The 19,689-nt window shown below is 37.7% G+C and overlaps 2 protein-coding genes across 2 annotated transcripts in view; one reads left to right on the top strand and one right to left on the bottom strand.

Annotated features, from left to right (window-relative positions):
* The window catches only part of LOC106138105 (catenin alpha), a 57,998-nt gene that overhangs the window by 30,289 nt on the left and 8,020 nt on the right, over positions 1 to 19,689 (bottom strand). Inside the window, exons 10-16 of the mRNA XM_013339155.2 lie at positions 19,447 to 19,531; positions 18,832 to 18,947; positions 17,623 to 17,740; positions 16,544 to 16,636; positions 16,000 to 16,156; positions 13,599 to 13,704; positions 11,701 to 11,795 (exon numbers count right to left, since the gene is read on the bottom strand). Coding sequence (XP_013194609.1) covers positions 11,701 to 11,795; positions 13,599 to 13,704; positions 16,000 to 16,156; positions 16,544 to 16,636; positions 17,623 to 17,740; positions 18,832 to 18,947; positions 19,447 to 19,531 — 770 coding nt within the window. The remainder of the gene's footprint in view (positions 1 to 11,700; positions 11,796 to 13,598; positions 13,705 to 15,999; positions 16,157 to 16,543; positions 16,637 to 17,622; positions 17,741 to 18,831; positions 18,948 to 19,446; positions 19,532 to 19,689) is intronic.
* Positions 5,972 to 10,860, top strand: LOC106138106 (larval cuticle protein LCP-17). The gene is made up of 4 exons (XM_013339157.2): positions 5,972 to 6,060; positions 8,314 to 8,511; positions 9,212 to 9,316; positions 9,969 to 10,860. The coding sequence occupies exons 1-4, from the start codon at positions 6,058 to 6,060 to the stop codon at positions 10,065 to 10,067; spliced, it is 405 nt and encodes a 134-aa protein (XP_013194611.1). The 5' UTR covers positions 5,972 to 6,057; the 3' UTR covers positions 10,068 to 10,860.

Below are 19,689 nucleotides of genomic sequence, written 5' to 3'. Positions count from 1 at the left end.
TGGTACGGTATCTCAATTCTATCTTAAAGCCGAATAGCTGAACGTGGCCTATCAGTATTTTCAAGACTCCTGGCTCTGTCTACCCCGCAAGGGATATAGACGTATGTTTGTATGTATGTACGGTTGGGTAGAAAATTCTGAAGCATAGCAATAGAACGCGTAACTGGGAAAGCGCCTAGAAATATGTATTTTACTCGTAGAAGAACGAAATTTGTTACCATTTTAGAATACATACTATAAAGTGTTTTTTACGTTGGGAGCTACGTAATAATCCACCATTATAACACATTCACAAACATAATCACGGTTTCATAATTTGCGGGGTAGATAGAGCCCACAAACTCATCATACAAATAATTAACAATTTAAAATCACAAACATTTAATGATGTCTGTCTAGTCCGTACGTCCGCATTCCTATATATAATACAATCGTCCTATCTCATATTAAAGTAACTTATTATGCAAATTTGATTTATGTGTTTATTGATAAAAATTATGAAATGGTTATTATTTATAGACGGGAACCAATATCCACCATCAGGTTACCACCTACCGTCATTTGATGCGGTCATAAAATAGTAACATCAATTTAATATGGCGGGTTTACACGGTACGCGTCATTAACTCTATAATGATTCAAACTCAACTCCTGAACGTGAACACACCAAAACACTGAACGTGGCCTTTCAGTTTTCTGGAGTCTGTTGGCTCTGTCTACCCCGCAAGGGGAATAGACGTGATTATATGTATGTATGTAGTTCCTCTGTTCATAGGATTGCGGAGGTCTACAGGAGTCGTAACAATTACACTCATTTAATAAACGGAGTGCAGCGCATGTTAACAAAAGACGAACTATAAAAATAAGTAAGACAACGAGCAAGTAACGAAGAGAGTGAGTGGGAGAAGGAATCGTGTTGAGATTATTTTAAAGTAGACATGAAAAATGCGTGACTAATTATATTTTATTAAACAGACATGCAAGCAAACATATAATAAGCCCGCCTATTGTACTTTACAAATTGTAATTGTTACAATAAAGAATAAATAAATAAATAAAATAAATATAATCACATCTATATCGCTTAAGGAGTCTACAGAACCAAAAGTCTCGAAAGGACTGTTTGGGTGTGTGATACAATTAAGATTCAAATAGTGACAGATTGCAAGCCTATCGCCTAAAAGAAAAAAATCTCAAGTTTATTAGCATTTCCCTCGATCTTCAGTCTGCATATGAAGTGGAGCACACACTATGTACTTTTTTCGTTACCCAGACCAGCATAGAAGCTAATTTAAGCATATTGCGAAGGAAAGGACACAAGAGTTTGTTTACAGTATTGATGTCAACATCTGATACAATACTGAATCTAGTGACGGACAGTCAGAACCCGCCTTTATCAATTAAGTGCGCAGTTACAATCAACAAATCATGTATTAGGAAATATTTTAAACAACTCATGTCATCTCAATAAAGGTCATCACGTTTCGGATACCACGCTGCTTGACCTTTGGCTCGGATTAAACGATTACGGTCTCAGCTTTGACTCCCAGTAGATTATATTTAAAGTGTGGATTATCCTTCCGCGTGAAAAAATCTATTTGGGCGATTCGTTACATACTCACTTGACTTTTGGACTGGCAAAGAATATATTATATACGAACAAATTACAGCAACAGTGTAATTTGTTCGTATATAATATACTCTTCTTTCTGGCTACAGTCCCGGTTCCATCCTCACCACTCTAGAGAGGAGCCTGGGGTATGCCCGTAACCATGGATCCTGGATTGGGTGAGGCAGGTTTTTACACTAAGCGACTCCCGTCTGACCTCCGCAACCTTTGCAGGGAAATCTAACAATGTTTTCCCTTACCGCATCGGTTAGTATTTGAACTAATGTACGTAACTTCGAAACTAGTAATTGGTAATGGTCGAGGTGGAATTCGAACTGGTGCCTTTATGCGCAACACGCATTTTAACCGGGCAGCTTACTGATTCGACCACCTACGCTCTTAATACAAAATGTGTATTAAAGACAAAAAACAGCTTGAAAAGTAAACGAGTGTTTAGAAACTGGACGAGACAGACAGGTATGGCCGCAAATGTAAGAAATCTTAAGTATGAAAGTATTAAGTGGCGAATCAATTACCCAATATGATTGATTGTAATAAAATTGCATTTTACAATGGTCAATGATGAAATAATTGGATTACAAATGTATCTTTACAAGGTTTTGCATCTAATATCTTCTTTCTGGGAGCTTCAATTCATACTAATAATATAAAATAAAACACGTCATTGTTTGAAACTCGGCAACTATACTGGACTGATTTTAATGATTTTGTTGGCACATAAACAAACATAACCTTCAGAAGTAACTTTTTTCTGGAAATTACTACGGCAACAAAGTCACCACCAAAAAAGCTGGTTATAAATACATAAACTAACTCACCTAACAGACACATTGCTATAACCCCCAACCCAAATAAGTCCGTGTTACTAAATATGTATAACAGATCATCAAAGTTAAGGAAAATTAAGTAGAGGTCATACTAATAATGTACATATTTCTAATGGCCTAAATTACCGAAAATGATTTTTATTCAGTTTTTCCTTCATGACGCGCCAAATGTCAAGGACCGTGCTTAGATGCACCGGGTGATGTAACGGCGAATTACACTAGTAGGGTTGCCACACACACCGCTATGTATTGTGGTGGCCAAGCGTTCGTGCAGAAACAGTCTCAGCCTCAAAATTTACAACAAGTGAGAGACAAAACAAGATCGCAGAAAAGTCGCCATTTACGAGTGAAGAATAAAGAATATATTTGCCGAATGTATTTCCCGGCAATATGACGTGTGGTACTTGTGGTTATATAAAAAATAATAGGACCACTCCATTCCTTTCTCATGGATGTCGTAAAAGGCGACCAATGGGATTATTTTTTTTAGGTGATAGGTTAGCAACCTGCCACTATTTGAATCTCAATTCCATCATTAAGCCATTTTTGTGACTGTTGTATAAAGATGTGATGTGTAAGCATAATCCTAGTGCGGTCAGTACGCCGTATTAGTAGTAGCACGAAGTAGACATATTACCATTTTATTTTCGTATTTAAAAATTTAGAAACTCTAAACGTCACATCTGTGACATGTTTTTACTTCTGTTCCCTATTCTCACTAATAATAAAAAGAAAAGATTTATACGTTTGTAACAAATAAACTCTCTGGAATTTCACACGCGCGTAATCTTGTGCGTGATAACTTTCTCTTTGAAATTCAAAATTCAGAACTTTTATTCATTATTATGGGACACTTAATAATTGTCTCATCTTTTACCAATTTTACTAAACCATAAATTTGAATGAATAAAATGTAGACATGCCAATTTTTTTTATTTATCGTGCCCTAACAGAAGATCTCCAACTATACTGGCATTGACAACCCTATTGCATAGCGGTTATTCGGAGAACGGCCGGGGTCGCACCGAGAGGTCGCAGGTTGGAAACACACGTGATACGCTCATTTGATACATCGTCAAAGACGGCGCTAAGTTAATTGTTCATAAATCAATCTTAAAGTGTATTATGTATGCAAAAGCATATAAAAAATTTGTTTTGTTAACCCATATAAGCATAACCTTATAAGCCAATCTAGTCGAAATTTTACACACGTGGGTATGTAAAAAAATTTAGTTTGTGTTAAGATTACTTAGAAGAGACATTTTTATACTATTGTATGTACCACTTCTTCTAAACATGCGCTTTGGAAGCGGTAGTAGTTATAATTAGATTTAAGTTATGTGACGTCAATAAGTGATATCTACCTTGTTTCCAATTTTGAAAATAAATCTATTCTATTCCATGTGCTTTTACCGTGGAATACATGACTTGATATACGAACGAAGCAGGTTATTTTAAATAATAATTATTTACATACTAGATATGTCTTTTAAAAACATATTATTGCGTTCAAGATGCTGGTATGACCTTAATCCTAATAAGTAGCATATACATGGCTTATTTATACAGACCATGTATTTATCAAGTTCTAGACTTTACGATATTCGAATACTAATTCGGTGGGATTTGCGGATGTCTTAATTTAGACTGTTATTATGACTTCTTTAAAACTTACAGACTTGTATAAAAATGCGCTGGTCAAGTAGTTGAGGACTGTAACAAAAGTTATATCAAGAAAATTCGATATACATTAATATAAATGTGTAATAAATAAATACATTACTTATATACATAAAAGCGATAAACAGTCACTCAGTTATTTATCACGATATATGAAAAATGACCTAACAAATAAAATTGAAATTTGGCAGGAATGTAGATTGTTATTAGGAGACGTCCGCTAAGAATAATTGGACATTTCCACGGGAACGGTATAAACAGGAATTTCCATTTTACGCGGGTGGAGTTTGGACCGATTTGAATGCTTTCAATATTTCTACAGTGTATTACTTCACAATGCATTGTATTTATACTTACATGAAAATAAATATTGCATAATATGCCTGATTAGCACTTCAGCATCGAATTCATCCAGCGCATTCACTACTTCAGATCATTGCAACAACGTAACGCAATGTCAAATGTCACAGTGTGGGTGATAAATGCTATTTAATTGTGAATTCTATCATTAAGCCAAATAGCTGAACGTGGCCATTCAGTCTTTTCAAGACTGTTGGCTCTGTCTACCCCGCAAGGCATATAGACGTGACCATATGTATGTATGTATGTAATTGTGAATCCCACAGCTTGTAATTGTTGTCTAGCCAACACGGTTTTATATATACACTGTCCTCTCAATTTTAAGTTGCTTAGACGAGATCCTACTTAGGGATAATAAGCTGACCTTTGTATTGTGTTTCATATTTATTTATTCTACCTTTATTTTATCTCTCTTGCTCTTTAATTTACTTGAATTCGAATGTATAGCTGAATTGTAAAATTAGTTAGGACATCTTGACCCTGAAATTATTGTACGTCAATTTATGACAGGTCACAGAAATTCACAGTACCTTTATAACGAGCTTTTTTTTACCTGTGTTACCACAATAAAGACATTTGACTTGATTTGATTATTTTTAACAATATTTAAAGACATACAGCTTACTAATGAGACACTCAGGACAGTTTATCCATAAAAGCGTGACTGTGTTCCTTCAGACTCAGCTTAAGGTTACTTATAAATGTTAAAATATGATACACAGAGATTTAGTTTTTTAATTCCAACCTACACCTTCGCCCGGAGCTTGCACTCGTAGGTATTCCAGAATCAGAACCATAACTAAGTTATTTTTAACTGTTTAATGTTTCATTATATGCTTTTATGACAGAGCGGGGGTCTCGTGGTACAGGCTTGCACGCTTAAAAGGAGACTCCAATCGCATCCTTTTTGTATACTTTGCTTGGAGAAATAAACAATTTTGAATTTATTCCTTGAATATTATTCTCAACCCATATCATCTGCATACATATCTTTCTTCCTCTACAGGAATAAACAGAAATAAAAGGTATATTTATTACTTCAAAAGGTCTTAATCAACATCTGAGTCACTATCCTCAGAATTGGTTCAAGATTCATGCTTTTCTTCATTACACAAATTTATGCGATACCATTCTCTTTTTATAATATTTGTCATGGATTGCTTAACTAAGACTTTTAAGATTGCTTAACTAACGTTTTTTTTTCATGGGTTCAAATAAGTCCATCCTTTTATTTATTACGACTTACAAGCAACGAACATATTTTGTTTACATTTATACTGTCGGCAGCAGGCATAGAAATTTTCCATATACAGTCCCTTTGTCGCCTTCTACGTCATTTCATTACAGCAGAGATAATGTGGTCCCATTCTAATCTCTCGAAAATCACACAGCTTTAAGTGACAAAATAGCAATAATCCTAATTTTATATTAATTTAAGATGGTAATTGTCAATGCATGATGGGTGACCGTCGACCTTGCGTCCCCCGCAACATATAAAAGACGTGACGAACGCAAATTCTCCAGTTCCATTTAAGAATTACCCGTGCGAGCTACCCAAAAATGGTGAGAGTAGTTTTTGTTAAAAGAAAAATTAAATTTATTAAAATGTGATTTTTGAGTGAAGAGTGTAAAAAATATTGTGTGCTTGCGATGAAATAGTGCGACAATAAGGAGTTTGTTTGACGTCACTTTTAGTACCTACACACACAGGACTTTATGGAGGGAATGCAAACGTCATATCTCTTGTGTTAATTTAATATTTCTCCACAATTGGTATTTCAATAAGTGTTCGTAGATGAGCATAGTTGTTATAGTAGACGGCCTCTGTGGCTCAGCGGTAGTATGCTTGTCTGTGACACTGGAGGTCCCGGGTTCGAATCCCGGCCAGGGCATGATGAGAAAAGAACTTTTTCTGATTGTCCTGGGTCTTGGATGTTTATCTATATAAGTATTATATTATAAAATATGGTATCGTTGAGTTAGTATCTCGTAACACAAGTTTCGAACTTACTTCGAGGCTAACTCAATCTGTGTAATTTGTCCCGTATATATTTATATATATTTATATTTATATTATATAGTTATCGCAGAAAGTTATCGAAATTGTCTGACACCGGTATTTTTCAAGAATTATTGTAGCTAAATTAATTGTGCTTTAAGAGCAGAACTGATGTAGCTTAATTTAGACATTGATATTGAACATTTCAGAACATAAATTATAATAATAACGATCACCTGTATAGCTTAATGATGGAATTGGGATTCAAATAGTGACAGGTCGCTAGCCTAAAGTACAAGTTTTCGAATTGAAGAATTCTTTTTGTGTTGAATGGACCAATTATCGAGGAAAGCTTTAGGCTATATAACATCACGCTGCAACTATTAGGAGTTAAGAAATAATGGAAAATAACTATTCCACGCGGACTAAGTCGAGGGCACAGCTAGTGTTACTTCGTTCGTGGCTATAACACGGTGAGATCAGCAATAACATTGGCTACTCACAAAGGGCACGATAGTTAGATCTGCACTTACTTTTGTCCTACTTTGTTAACATTCTAATTGCAAACTAAAGTCGATAACAGAAATTAGACGATTTTACATAGATACATACATATAGTCACGTCTATATCCCTTGCGGGGTAAACAAATAAATATAAATAAGTAAATAAATATATACGGGACAAATTACACAGATTGAGTCAGCCTCGAAGTAAGTTCGAGACTTGTGTTCGAGACAAAGCCAACAAACAGTCTTAGAAAGACTAATAGGCCACGTTCAGATTTTTGGCTTGATTATAGAATTGAGATTCAAATAGTGACAGGTTGCTAGCCTATCGCCTAAAAGAAGAATTTAATTAAGCGCGGGCAAAGTCGAGGACAAAATATAGTAATAAAACAATGACAAGTTCGAAACCATACCCTAAAAAGAAATCTAGATTTAAAAAAGTGAACATTTTATCAACCGTTCATCGAATAAATTAAAATCCGACAAGTGTTGGTACAATGTATTTACTAAAACTCACTTTAAAAATGCAGTCACATGCGGGCACAGCTTGTTATTAATGTGGCATTAATAACTAGCTGTGCACGCGACTTCGTCCGCGTGGAATAGTTATTTTGGGCATCATTGAATCCCTCAAGGATGAATAATTTCCCCTGTTTTTTTTTAACATTTTCCATTATTTCTTTAACGTAAAAATAATTTTCAATTCGAACCAGTAGTTCCTGAGATTAGCGCGTTCAAACAAACAAACTCTTCGGCTTTATAATATTAGTATAGATTGGCGAAATAATGGTGTGTATAAATATTTTTTTGAGAATTTAATATAAACTAAAATAAACGAATTCTTCTGTAATTTCATTACACTACAGTCTAATGGCATCCTCTCTAAAGGGCTTATTGCTGGCCGTTGACATTTAATATGTTCGCACGAAACTAAGTGATAAGATTGGCTCGAAACATCGAATGTAACATCAAGATTTACATAATATAACTAACTTGTCACAGATTTTTGTGTGTACAACGAAATATTTAAGTATTCATTAATTACCCCCTTTTATATAATTAATATAAATATATCCTACTAATATTATAAATGCAAAAGTTTGCGAGTATGTCAGTATGGATGTTTGTTACTCTTTCACTTAAAAACTACTGAACCGATTACGATGAAATTTGGTATGTAGTAGCGGAAGGCCCAGAATAACATATAGGCTACTTTTATATCACGCACTTCCCGCGGGATTGATAGGGTTTTAACATCTATTAATACCTGTTTATGCTTGCAAAGACTCATAAACATATCTCTATTACAGAAATTCCTCGTCTTAACCCTGTTCGTCGCGTACGCATGCGCGGACGTATCCCACCTTCCCCAAGCTGGGGGCGAGAAGAACGCTCAAGTTCTCCGTCAAGAGTTAGACGTGGGTGTCGACGGAGCATACCAGTACGCTTATGAGACTGACAACGGAATTAAGGCCGAAGAGAGCGGCACTTTGAAAAAGATTGACGCTGTAAGTATTTATTTATCTAAAACTTTATTGCACAAAAAATATGTCCTGGCAAAGGGTCAGGTCAAGAGTACCCGAAACCGCCGAGCTTGCATGAAGAGAGTTATCAATGTGGAGAGATATAGACTATGCAGAGATCGTGGCAAGTGGAAAGATGTAAGAAAGTAAGAAAAGGCGTGATTTTATGTCTGTATTTAATTTTTTTTTACAAAAGGCGAAATTAATGCCGACCTGAGCTGACCAAACAGAAAAACTTTAAGTTGGTGGTGGTATCACTAGCCTTACATAACTTTTTGATTTTTCTAATGCTTGGATCAGAAGAACTTGGTTCTACTGAAACTACTGTTAGTAGGCATTTGATAGAACCACTTTGTATGTAAGAGGGAGAAAGCATTTAGACAAATGTCAGCATCTTCAAGTCACCGTGAGAAGAACGCCCAAGTTCTCTTTATGAATAAAAAGTGTTTTAAATTTTTGTATCACGTCACCTTAAAAATTAACCTCATACCTACTGGCCACATAAAATAAAATAAAAAGTAATTATTTGAGAGAGAGAGAAAAAATGCGATTGTCTTTTGTTAATTTTTCGGGAATTGGCCCTATTCCAAAATTGCGGGCACCGAACGGTATTTCAGGATACGATACGGCACAATATATGTTCTTATTACAAAAAACCGATCTGACTCATCATTTTTCTTACCAGGAGACCGCAGCCGAGGTTGTCCAAGGCCAGGCCAGCTGGAAGTCTCCGGAGGGTGAGACCATCCAGCTGCAGTACGTGGCTGACGAGAACGGATACCAGCCCCAGGTAGGTCGACCGTCAAATTTGAATAAGCACATACATAAAATGTCGCCTTTTTTCACGGAGGGTTAGGCAGAGACTACATCTTTCTACTTGCCACGATCTCTACATACTTCTTTCGGTTCATTGGGCAAGTTCTACGAAAATCCTCCTGGAGTTGGTCTTGGTTGTGTCCTCGCTAAGAAGGAGGAGTCCAGGGTAAGCAAGAAATAATATGCATACCAAAACTCCTTGACCCTTTTAACAGGAGGCGCTAACCCAAATTGGATCATGGTTCTTGCGCTATGTGGAGTGCTTATTGCGACACTTAAGTCATTATCCCTCTTGGCGTTATTAACAGTTCCGTCCTCAGCTCTCTGGAGAGAACCACAAGGTTCCTTCTGGAGTGGGTAACAGGTTTTTTATAGTTCCATTTTCAAAATATTCTTAATGGTAATCTACAATGTAAATAATAAAAGCGTAGTAAAAAAAGAATCGCAATCTATGTGCTTGTCAGCCAGCAAAAATAAAATAACTCAATATACTCACAAAATTTCATGAGAATCAGTCAAGCCGTTTCAGAGGAGTACGAGAATTTTATATATACCTAAGATATGTATGTATATAGTAGGTGTGCCTTTTTTTAAAATAAATAAATAAAATATTGATATACTTCCAGGGCTCCCACCTCCCCACTCCCCCGCCGATCCCGGAGGCGATCCTCAAGGCGCTGGAGTACATCCGCGCCCACCCCCCACCACCGGAGTCCAGGAAGTAAACCGTCTCAAGTAGTAGTAAGTTCTAGTACAGCGTCAGCCAAGTATTCGTAGAATTAGAGATGGATCAAAGGAGGGTAGATAAATATTATTCTCTATTGATTCTCTTTGTGTGTTATTTGAATAAATAGTTTAAAAGTTGGTATAAGCATCTCGCTCTTTTGTGTTGCCGTCTATATTCACACTGAATGAGTGCGAGTATAGACAGATATATTTTTAGAGTGAGTACTTTTAAACTATCTGGTCGAATAATAACACACATTTAGGTTATATCTGTTTAACGTTTCTTGAGAGGAATTTCTTTAAAATCTTGAACCATTTTTTTTTTAATCAAGAGCTTAATTCAAATTTATCGTACTGATTAGTGCCTATCAGACTTTAGAAAGAGAGGGAAATTGCCTTGTTTATCTAGGGTAGAGCGCCGTCTCTTTTGCACGCGGAACTATTCGGACGATCTTTCTTATAGTTGTGTGTAAGAGAGACGACACGATATTCTCAGACATGATTGACAAAGACAGCTAATGCTTAGCTCTTTTTAAAGCCCTTTAGGCATAATTACATGACACACATGTTAACCTGTACTGAACATGTTTAAAAAACATACAATACTCGGTTATAATGTAAGATACTTAATAGATAAGTTACTGATGATTTGTTTTTGAATTGTTATTCTGTAGAGGTGTAAAGAAGGTTGTTTTTCGCATGTAAAAAATATGAATATTTCTACGCAGTGCCATTAAGTGAATATCTTTAGTTTTAATTTGTACTTTTGTATAAATAAATTAATGCAATTTTTTTAACATATTTTCATTACAATCAATTCCATTATTTTGTGCATAATTAATTTAAAATCCTTTGATGTAAATTGTGGGAACATTTACAAACTGGAAAAACTTTAGAAATGTCAGAATTGAGTGGAATTACATGTCGGAGTTTGGATGATTTAATCAAGTTTCTGATTTAAACAAATACCTTCTTCCTCCTGGCTTTAGTCCCGGTTGCAATCTGACCTCTCTGGAGAGGAGGGGTATGCCTCTGACCATGGATCCTGGATTGGGTGAATCAGGTTTTTACACAAAGCGACTTTCATCTGACCTCCGCAACCTTTGCAGGTAAACCTAACTCATATTGGATCCATGGTTACACATCCAGTTGCCTGAATGTGCAGGTTTCCTCACGACAAAACCTGACTCGGTTTTAACAAAGAACGAATGGCTAGATTTTTGCATAAACGTTGAGTCCACGAATATAAGTACTCGTATCACTGACTATATATAACACCTAAAATGAAACAAAATAAAAAATCAGCCAAGTGCGAGTCGGCCTCGCGGATGAAGGGGTTCCGTGCCATCATCACCTCTTTCGTCGTATATTAAAATCGACCTAAAAATTGCTTAAAAAATACGTTTGTTGCATAGGTACATACATACCTTTTATAATTAATTTTTTGTTAAATCATTATTTATTTTGAAAAGTAATACAAAAATGTAAATACCTATTCTGTAAAAAAAAATAAAAATTCAGTTTTCTAGCGATCACGGTTTATGAGATACAGCCTTCAGACAGACAGACAGCAGAGGATTAGTAATAGCCTTCCGAAAAAGGAACAGTGTGAACAACAAATGAGTTACTGACCTTGATCTCTGAGCACGGTGACTGCCTCTAGAACACGCTTGGTGTAAATGCATGGCTCGTAATTGTCCATCTCCTGGGTGACCACAGAGCAAACCCTGTGAACAACGATAGTATGTCAACTCTCCTCTATCTAAACACTAACATTACGCCAATTAGAAAATATTAAGGACGTCCTGGTAAAGGGTCAGGTCAAGAGTAAGTATTCTATTCTATTCTATTCTAAGTATAATTTAATATTGTGAAGTTGACGTTGTTGAAGAAAATGCTGCAGTGCAGTTTGTTACCGCTTCTTCTGCACTGACGCCTTGGAAGCGGCAGTAAACTTAGTTTTTAAGTAATTTATTTGACGTCAACCAAGTTGTTAAACCATACGACAATTATTAAGCGATACAATAATATCCTATAATAATGAATAAAAAATTTTGAATTTTGAATTTTTGAATTTTTTTGAATTTTTTGAGTACCCGAAACCGCCGAGCTTGCATGAAGAGATTTATGAATGTGGATGAAGCGAAGGAAGTATGCAGAGATCGTGGCAAGTGGAAAGAGGTAGTCTCTGCCAACCCCTCCGGGAAAGAGGCGTGATTTTATGTATGTATGTAGAAAACATTTAGAAAAAATATTGTTTGATATTATCACACCACGAGCAATAGTTAGACCATTTTAATTACCCAATTCCACTTCCAAAAATATGACCATACATATCACACCTCTCTCATATTACGATAGTGATAGACATATAGTCACGTCTATTTCGGCGGGGTAGTCACGAGCCAACAGTCATCAAAAGACTGAAAGACCACGCTCAGCTGCTGGGCTTAATGATAGAATTGAAATTCATATAGGTTGCTAGCCATCGCACTAAAAGAGGAGTTTAGAATAAGCCAGATATTTGAATAGTTTTAGCAGAAGATTCAAATTTTAAATTATATTTTATGTTAGACGTGATTATATGTTATGTTTCCTTCCACCCAAAGGTTGACTGGAAGATATTGCATTAGCGATAAGTCCGCCTTTGTACCATCTCTGTCTGTTTTATGTTGTTTTGTATGTTTTACGGTGCAATAAAGAGTTTTTATCTATCTATTATGTTAGACGTGATTATATGTTATGTTATGTTTCCATTCACCCAAAGGTTGACTGGAAGATATTGCATTAGCGGTAAGTCCGCCTTTGTACCATCTCTGTCTGTTTTATGTTGTTTTGTATGTTTTACGGTGCAATAAAGAGTTTTTATCTATCTATTATGTTAGACGTGATTATATGTTATGTTATGTTTCCATTCACCCAAAGGTTGACTGGAAGATATTGCATTAGCGATAAGTCCGCCTTTGTACCATCTCTGTCTGTTTTATGTTGTTTTGTATGTTTTACGGTGCAATAAAGAGTTTTTATCTATCTATTATGTTAGACGTGATTATATGTTATGTTATGTTTCCATTCACCCAAAGGTTGACTGGAAGATATTGCATTAGCGATAAGTCCGCCTTTGTACCATCTCTGTCTGTTTTATGTTGTTTTGTATGTTTTACGGTGCAATAAAGAGTTTTTATCTATCTATTATGTTAGACGTGATTATATGTTATGTTATGTTTCCATTCACCCAAAGGTTGACTGGAAGATATTGCATTAGCGATAAGTCCGCCTTTGTACCATCTCTGTCTGTTTTATGTTGTTTTGTATGTTTTACGGTGCAATAAAGAGTTTTTATCTATCTATTATGTTAGACGTGATTATATGTTATGTTATGTTTCCATTCACCCAAAGGTTGACTGGAAGATATTGCATTAGCGATAAGTCCGCCTTTGTACCATCTCTGTCTGTTTTATGTTGTTTTGTACGTTTTATTCTTATGGTGCAATAAAGAGTTTTTATCTATCTATCTATCTATGTTATACCTGGCGGCTCTTCCCCGTATAGCGCCGGCGGTCCGCTCGAGGGAATCAGGATCGCCCTCCTGGAGCGCCACCACGCATTTGTTCACGTCTTCCAGGATGTGGTTTTCTGTTGAATAAATAAAAAAAATGTGAAACACGTAAACCTAATAGGAAACAACGTTAACCAGGCATTGCCTTATACAAAATACAGTCGAATTGAGAACTACCTATTTTTAGAAGTCGGTTAAAAATGACCAAGAAATATAGTTCCCAGAAGAAAATCCCAAGTACCTATATAATCCTATCCTTTAGTCGCCTCTTACGACATTCATGGGAAATATACATAGTTCCCTCACCGGAGACGGCCAGGAAGTCGTCGATGGTGGTGATGTCGTCCACGGCGTCGGTGAGCAGCCGCACGGCCGCCTCCCACGCGCGCGCGAAGGCGGACGCGTTTTATACTTACGCCAAACAACGAAGTGTCTCAGCCTTATCAGAAACCGCTAAGAAACTTTCTAAAACAGCCTTATTGTAAATACAGTCGAATTGAGAACTACCTATTTTTAGAAGTCGATTAAAAATGACCAAGAAATATACATAGTTCCCTCACCGGAAACAGCCAGGAAGTCGTCGATGGTGGTGATGTCGTCCACGGCGTCGGTGAGCAGCCGCACGGCCGCCTCCCACGCGCGGGCGAAGGCGGACGCGTTTCATACTTACGCCAAACAACGAAGTGTCTCAGCCTTATCAGAAACCGCTAAGAAACTTTCTAAAACAGCCTTATTGTAAATACAGTCGAATTGAGAACTACCTCCTTTTCGAAGTCGATTAAAAATGACCAAGAAATATACATAGTTGTCTCACCGGAAACAGCAAGGAAGTCGTCAATAGTGGTGATATCCTCTGCTGCGTCTATCAAAAGCCTCACGCCATATTCTCAAACAAAAATTAAGACTTACTCAAGAAGAACCAGCAAGAAGTATCTCAGCTTTGCCAGAAACAACCAAGTAACTTGTCAGCCTTATCAGAAACCGCCTTGAAATACGTAAACCTAATAGGAAACAACATTAACCAGGCATTGCCTTATAGAAAATACAGTCGAATTGAGAACTACCTCCTTTTTGAAGTCGTTTAAAAATCACCAAGAAATATAGTTCCCAGAAGAAAATCCCAAGTACCTATATAATCCTATCCTTTAGTCGCCTCTTGGTATCCATGTCACACATAGTCACATCCGTGGTAAATATACATAGTTCCCTCACCGGAGACAGCCAGGAAGTCGTCAATGGTGGTGATGTCGTCCACGGCGTCGGTGAGCAGCCGCACGGCCGCCTCCCACGCGCGCGCGAAACGAACGTTTACGAAAAACAACGAAGTATCATAGCCTTATCAGAAACCGCCTAGAAACACGTAAACCTAATAGGAAACAACATTAACCAGGCATTGCCTTATAGAAAATACAGTCGAATTTAGAACTTTAAGTCGGTTAAAAATGACCAATAAACATAATTCCCTCACCGGAGACAGCCAGGAAGTCGTCGATGGTGGTGATGTCGTCCACGGCGTCGGTGAGCAGCCGCACGGCCGCCTCCCACGCGCGGGCGAAGGCGGACGCATTTCATACTTACGCCAAACACCGAAGTGTCTCAGCCTTATCAGAAACCGCTAAGAAACTTTCTAAAACAGCCTTATTGTAAATACAGTCGAATTGAGAACTACCTCCTTTTTCAAGTCGTTAAAAAATGACTAAGAAATATACAATCCTCACCGGAGACAGCCAGGAAGTCGTCAATAGTGGTGATATCTCCTACTGCGTCTATCAAAAGCCTCACGGCATATTCTCAAACAATAATTGAGGCTTACTCAAAAGGAACCAGCAAGAAGTATCTCAGCCTTGCCAGAAACAATCAAGTAACTTGTTAGCCTTATCAGAAACCGCCATGAAAACACGTTAACTTTATAGGAAACAACAATTAATACAGGCATTGCTATATAAAAAATACAGTCGAATTGAGAACTACCTATTTTTAGAAGTCGATTAAAAATGACCAAGAAATAAACATAGTTCCCTCACCGGAGACAGCCAGGAAGTCGTCGATGGTGGTGATGTCGTCCACGGCGTCGGTGAGCAGCCGCACGGCCGCCTCCCACGCGCGGGCGAAGGCGGACGCGTTTCATACTTACGCCAAACAACGAAGTGTCTCAGCCTTATCAGAAACCGCTAAGAAACTTTCTAAAACAGCCTTATTGTAAATACAGTCGAATTGAGAACTACCTCCTTTTTGAAGTCGATTAAAATCACCAAGAAATATAGTTCCCAGAAGAAAATCCCAAGTACCTATATAATCCTATCCTTCAGTCGCCTCTTGGGATCCATGTCACACATAGTCACATCCATGGTAAATATACATAGTTCCCTCACCGGAGACGGCCAGGAAGTCGTCGATGGTGGTGATGTCGTCCACGGCGTCGGTGAGCAGCCGCACGGCCGCCTCCCACGCGCGCGCGAAGGCGGACGCGTTCTCCTGCGCCACGCGGGAGCGTGCGCGGGCGCCGAGCACGCGGGCCGCGTTGATCACCTGTCAACGATTCAATCGTTTCGTTTGTTTGTAAACACTTTATTAAACATAACAATACATACCGTGCCGTGTGGTTCCCGGCACCAATACAAAAAAAGAATAGGACCACTCCATCTCATATCCCATGGATGTCGTAAGAGGCGACTAAGGGATATAAACTTGGGATTCTCGTTTTAGGCGATGGGCTAGCAACCTGTCACTATTTGAATCACAATTCTATCATTAAGCCAAACAGCTGGACGTGGCCTACCAAGTCTCTTCAAGACTTTTGGCTCTTTCTACCCCGCAAGGGATATAATCGTGACTATATGAATGAATGAATTATGTGACGTCAATAAGTGACACCTGAGTGTGTATTTAATTTTGAAAATAAACCTATTCCATTACCTGCGGGCACAGAGCCTCGATCTGGCCGGCGGCGTGGCGCACCATTTTGACGCCATCTTCGTTGTTTGACATAGAGCACACCAAATTGGCCACCTGAAACAAAGATAAAAATCAGTAAGTAAGTAAATGCTTTATTGTTCACTAAAGGAGTACATTACAAATAAAAACAGTACAGTACAAAGGCGGGCTTATCCCTAAGTGGGATCTCTTCCAGCCAACCTGACAGTAAGAGGATCTTAAACAAAATTGAGGCAAGGGTGAACAACAGTTCTTTTACTAGAATTATCCTTAAGACACAACAATTATATACGTAAAATACAAATAAATAAATAAAGAAAATATATAAACAACAGTTGTCTGTGTTAGAAATAAGCACATTCATATTGGCAACACTCAAGTCTGTGATTGACTATTTCTAAGTTATTGTTTGTCTGTGGTCTGTCTCTTCTCTGCCCAAGACCCAAGATGGCGAATTGTGCTCTTACTATATTTTGTAGTAACATAGTTAAATAATAGCTAAAAATTAAACATGTTTAAAAAAATTGTAGATGTTTCAATTAGTGGGATAGACGGAAACATTCATATAATAAAAGAGATAAGCGCGTTCAAACAAACAAACAAACATTGTATTAGTGTTTTGTATCTGTGAGGACCTATAAATGACCATTTGTTTTACATATATGACGCTATTTTTTGTAAACGGTTGTTGGTCTTCCAAATAAATAAATAAATAAACAGACAAACAAACTCCGTGTGTGCCGTGTGGTTCCCGGCACTATTACAAAAAAGAATAGAACCACTCCGTCTCGTTCCCATGGATGTCGTAAAAGGCGACTAAGGGATAGGCTTATAAACTTAGGATTCCTCTTTTAGGCGATGGGCTAGCAACCTGTCACTATTTGAATCTCGGTTCTATCATTGAGCCAAATAGCTGAGCGTGGCCATTCAGTCTTTTCAAGACTGTTGGCTCTGTCTACCCCGCAAGGGATATAGACGTGACCATATGTATGTATGTATGTACAAACAAACTCTTCAGCTTTATAATATTAGTAAGTATAGATACAAAAATCCCCACGTACCTCCACCAATTTGTTGGCGTGTTCTGTGAACACGAGCGCGTACTCTTCCACTTCCTTCTCGTTGCCGTTCCTGGCGGCTTCCATCAGCACCAGCAGAGGCACATTGGTCTCCAAGAAACTGTAGACAAACAAGAAATATGTTGTTTATATGTATACATACATACATATGGTCACGTCAATATCCCTTGCGGGGTAGACAGAGCCAACAGTTTTGAAAAGACTGAATGGCCACGCTCAGCTATTTGGTTTAATGATAGAATTGAGATTCAAATAGTGACAGGTTCTAGCAATCTGTCACTATTTGAATTTGAAAACCCTTTCGCCTAACAAAGAATCCCAAGTTTGTAAGCCTATCCTTTAGTCGCCTTTTAGGACATCCATGGGAAAGAGATGGAGTGGTTCTATTCTTTTTTGTACTGGTGCCGTGAACCACACGCCATTGCCGGGAACCACACGGCATATATGTATTTGCGTTACTAAGACTAAAATAAGTTACTTAATTATTTATATTTATAGAAAACATAACATATAATCACGCCTATAATGTCGTAAAAGCCGACTAAGGGCTTATAAACTTGGGATTCTTTTTTTAGGCGATGAGCTAGCACACGTTGCTAGCTCATCATATATATGTATACATACTTATATATATATATATATATTATACAGGCCACAGCTAGTATACCTATATATTTACTAGCTGTGCCCGCGACTACGTCCGCGTGGAAGTTATTTTGCTATCATTGAAGCCCTTAAGGATAAATAATTTTACCCGTTTTTCTTTACACATTCTCTTTGCTCCTTAGCCTTCCTCGATAAATGTTCTATACATCGCAAAAAAAGATTCAATTCCAACCATTCGTACCTGAGATTAGCGCGTTCAAACAAACAAACAAACACTTCAGCTTTATAATAGAATAGAATAGAATAAAATAGAATAGATTTATTTTCAAAATTGGATACAAGGTATCACTTATTGAGGTCACATCACTTAAATCTAATTATACTACTACCGCTTCCAAAGCGCATGCAGAAGAAGCGGCGGAACAAACTACTAAATATTAGTAAATACATATACATACATAAAATCACGCCTCTTTCCCGGAGGGGTAGGCGGAGACTACCTCTTTCCACTTGCCACGATCTCTCTGCATATTTCCTTCGCTTCATCCACATTCATAACATTCGTAAATACATATATAAACATACCTGTCTGAGACGTGGTCCACGACAGCCTTGCGCAGCTGCCGGCGGAGGTCGCGCGTCTTGCGGCACATGTTCTCGATGGCGCGCTCCAAGCCCTCCGATTGTTCGGGCTTGCCCGCCTGGGAACGGTGAACACGGGTTTACATTACGAATTTGTTTGTTTGTAAACTCTTTATTGCAAATAAAAATAAATATAACAAAAACAGAACAGTCATCGGATATAGAAGAATATGTACAATGGCGTACTTATCCCAATCGGGATTTCTTCCAGTCAACCAAAATAAAAAGTTCATACATACATACATACATATGGTCACGTATATATACCTTGTGGGGTAGACAGAGATTAACAGCCTTGAAAAGACTGATAGGCCACGCTCAGCTATTTGTATGTATATGCATGTATGCATGTGTGTATGTATATGTATGCATGTATGTATGCAAGTAAGTATGCATGTATGTGTATGCATGCATATGCATGTATGTATATTTGCAGGTTTGTATGCGAGCATGTATGCGTGCATGCATGCATGCATGTATGTATCCATGTATGTATGTATGTATGTATGCATGCATGCATGTATGTATGTATGAATTAAAAATGAATGCCGCGCTCACGTTGGTCATGTACTCGTGCAGCAGGTCCTGCAGCGCCTGCCTCACCGCGTTGCACTCCGCCACTATGCGCTCGCGACGCTCGTCCCTATAATAATAAACAAAAAAACATAAAAAAAACTTTATTTGTTTGGTTTGGTTGACTGGAAGAGCGGATATCTTCCAGTGGTGACTTATTCCATGATGGTCATGGAAAGTCCGCCATTGCAAGTGATTTGTTTCTTTTATAACTATGTACTTACTATT

The sequence above is a fragment of the Amyelois transitella genome, chromosome 28 (assembly GCF_032362555.1).
Source record: "Amyelois transitella isolate CPQ chromosome 28, ilAmyTran1.1, whole genome shotgun sequence".
Lineage (NCBI taxonomy): Eukaryota > Metazoa > Arthropoda > Insecta > Lepidoptera > Pyralidae > Amyelois > Amyelois transitella.
The sequence above is the reverse complement of the archived record's forward strand: the minus strand, read 5'-3'. Positions and strand labels throughout refer to the sequence as shown.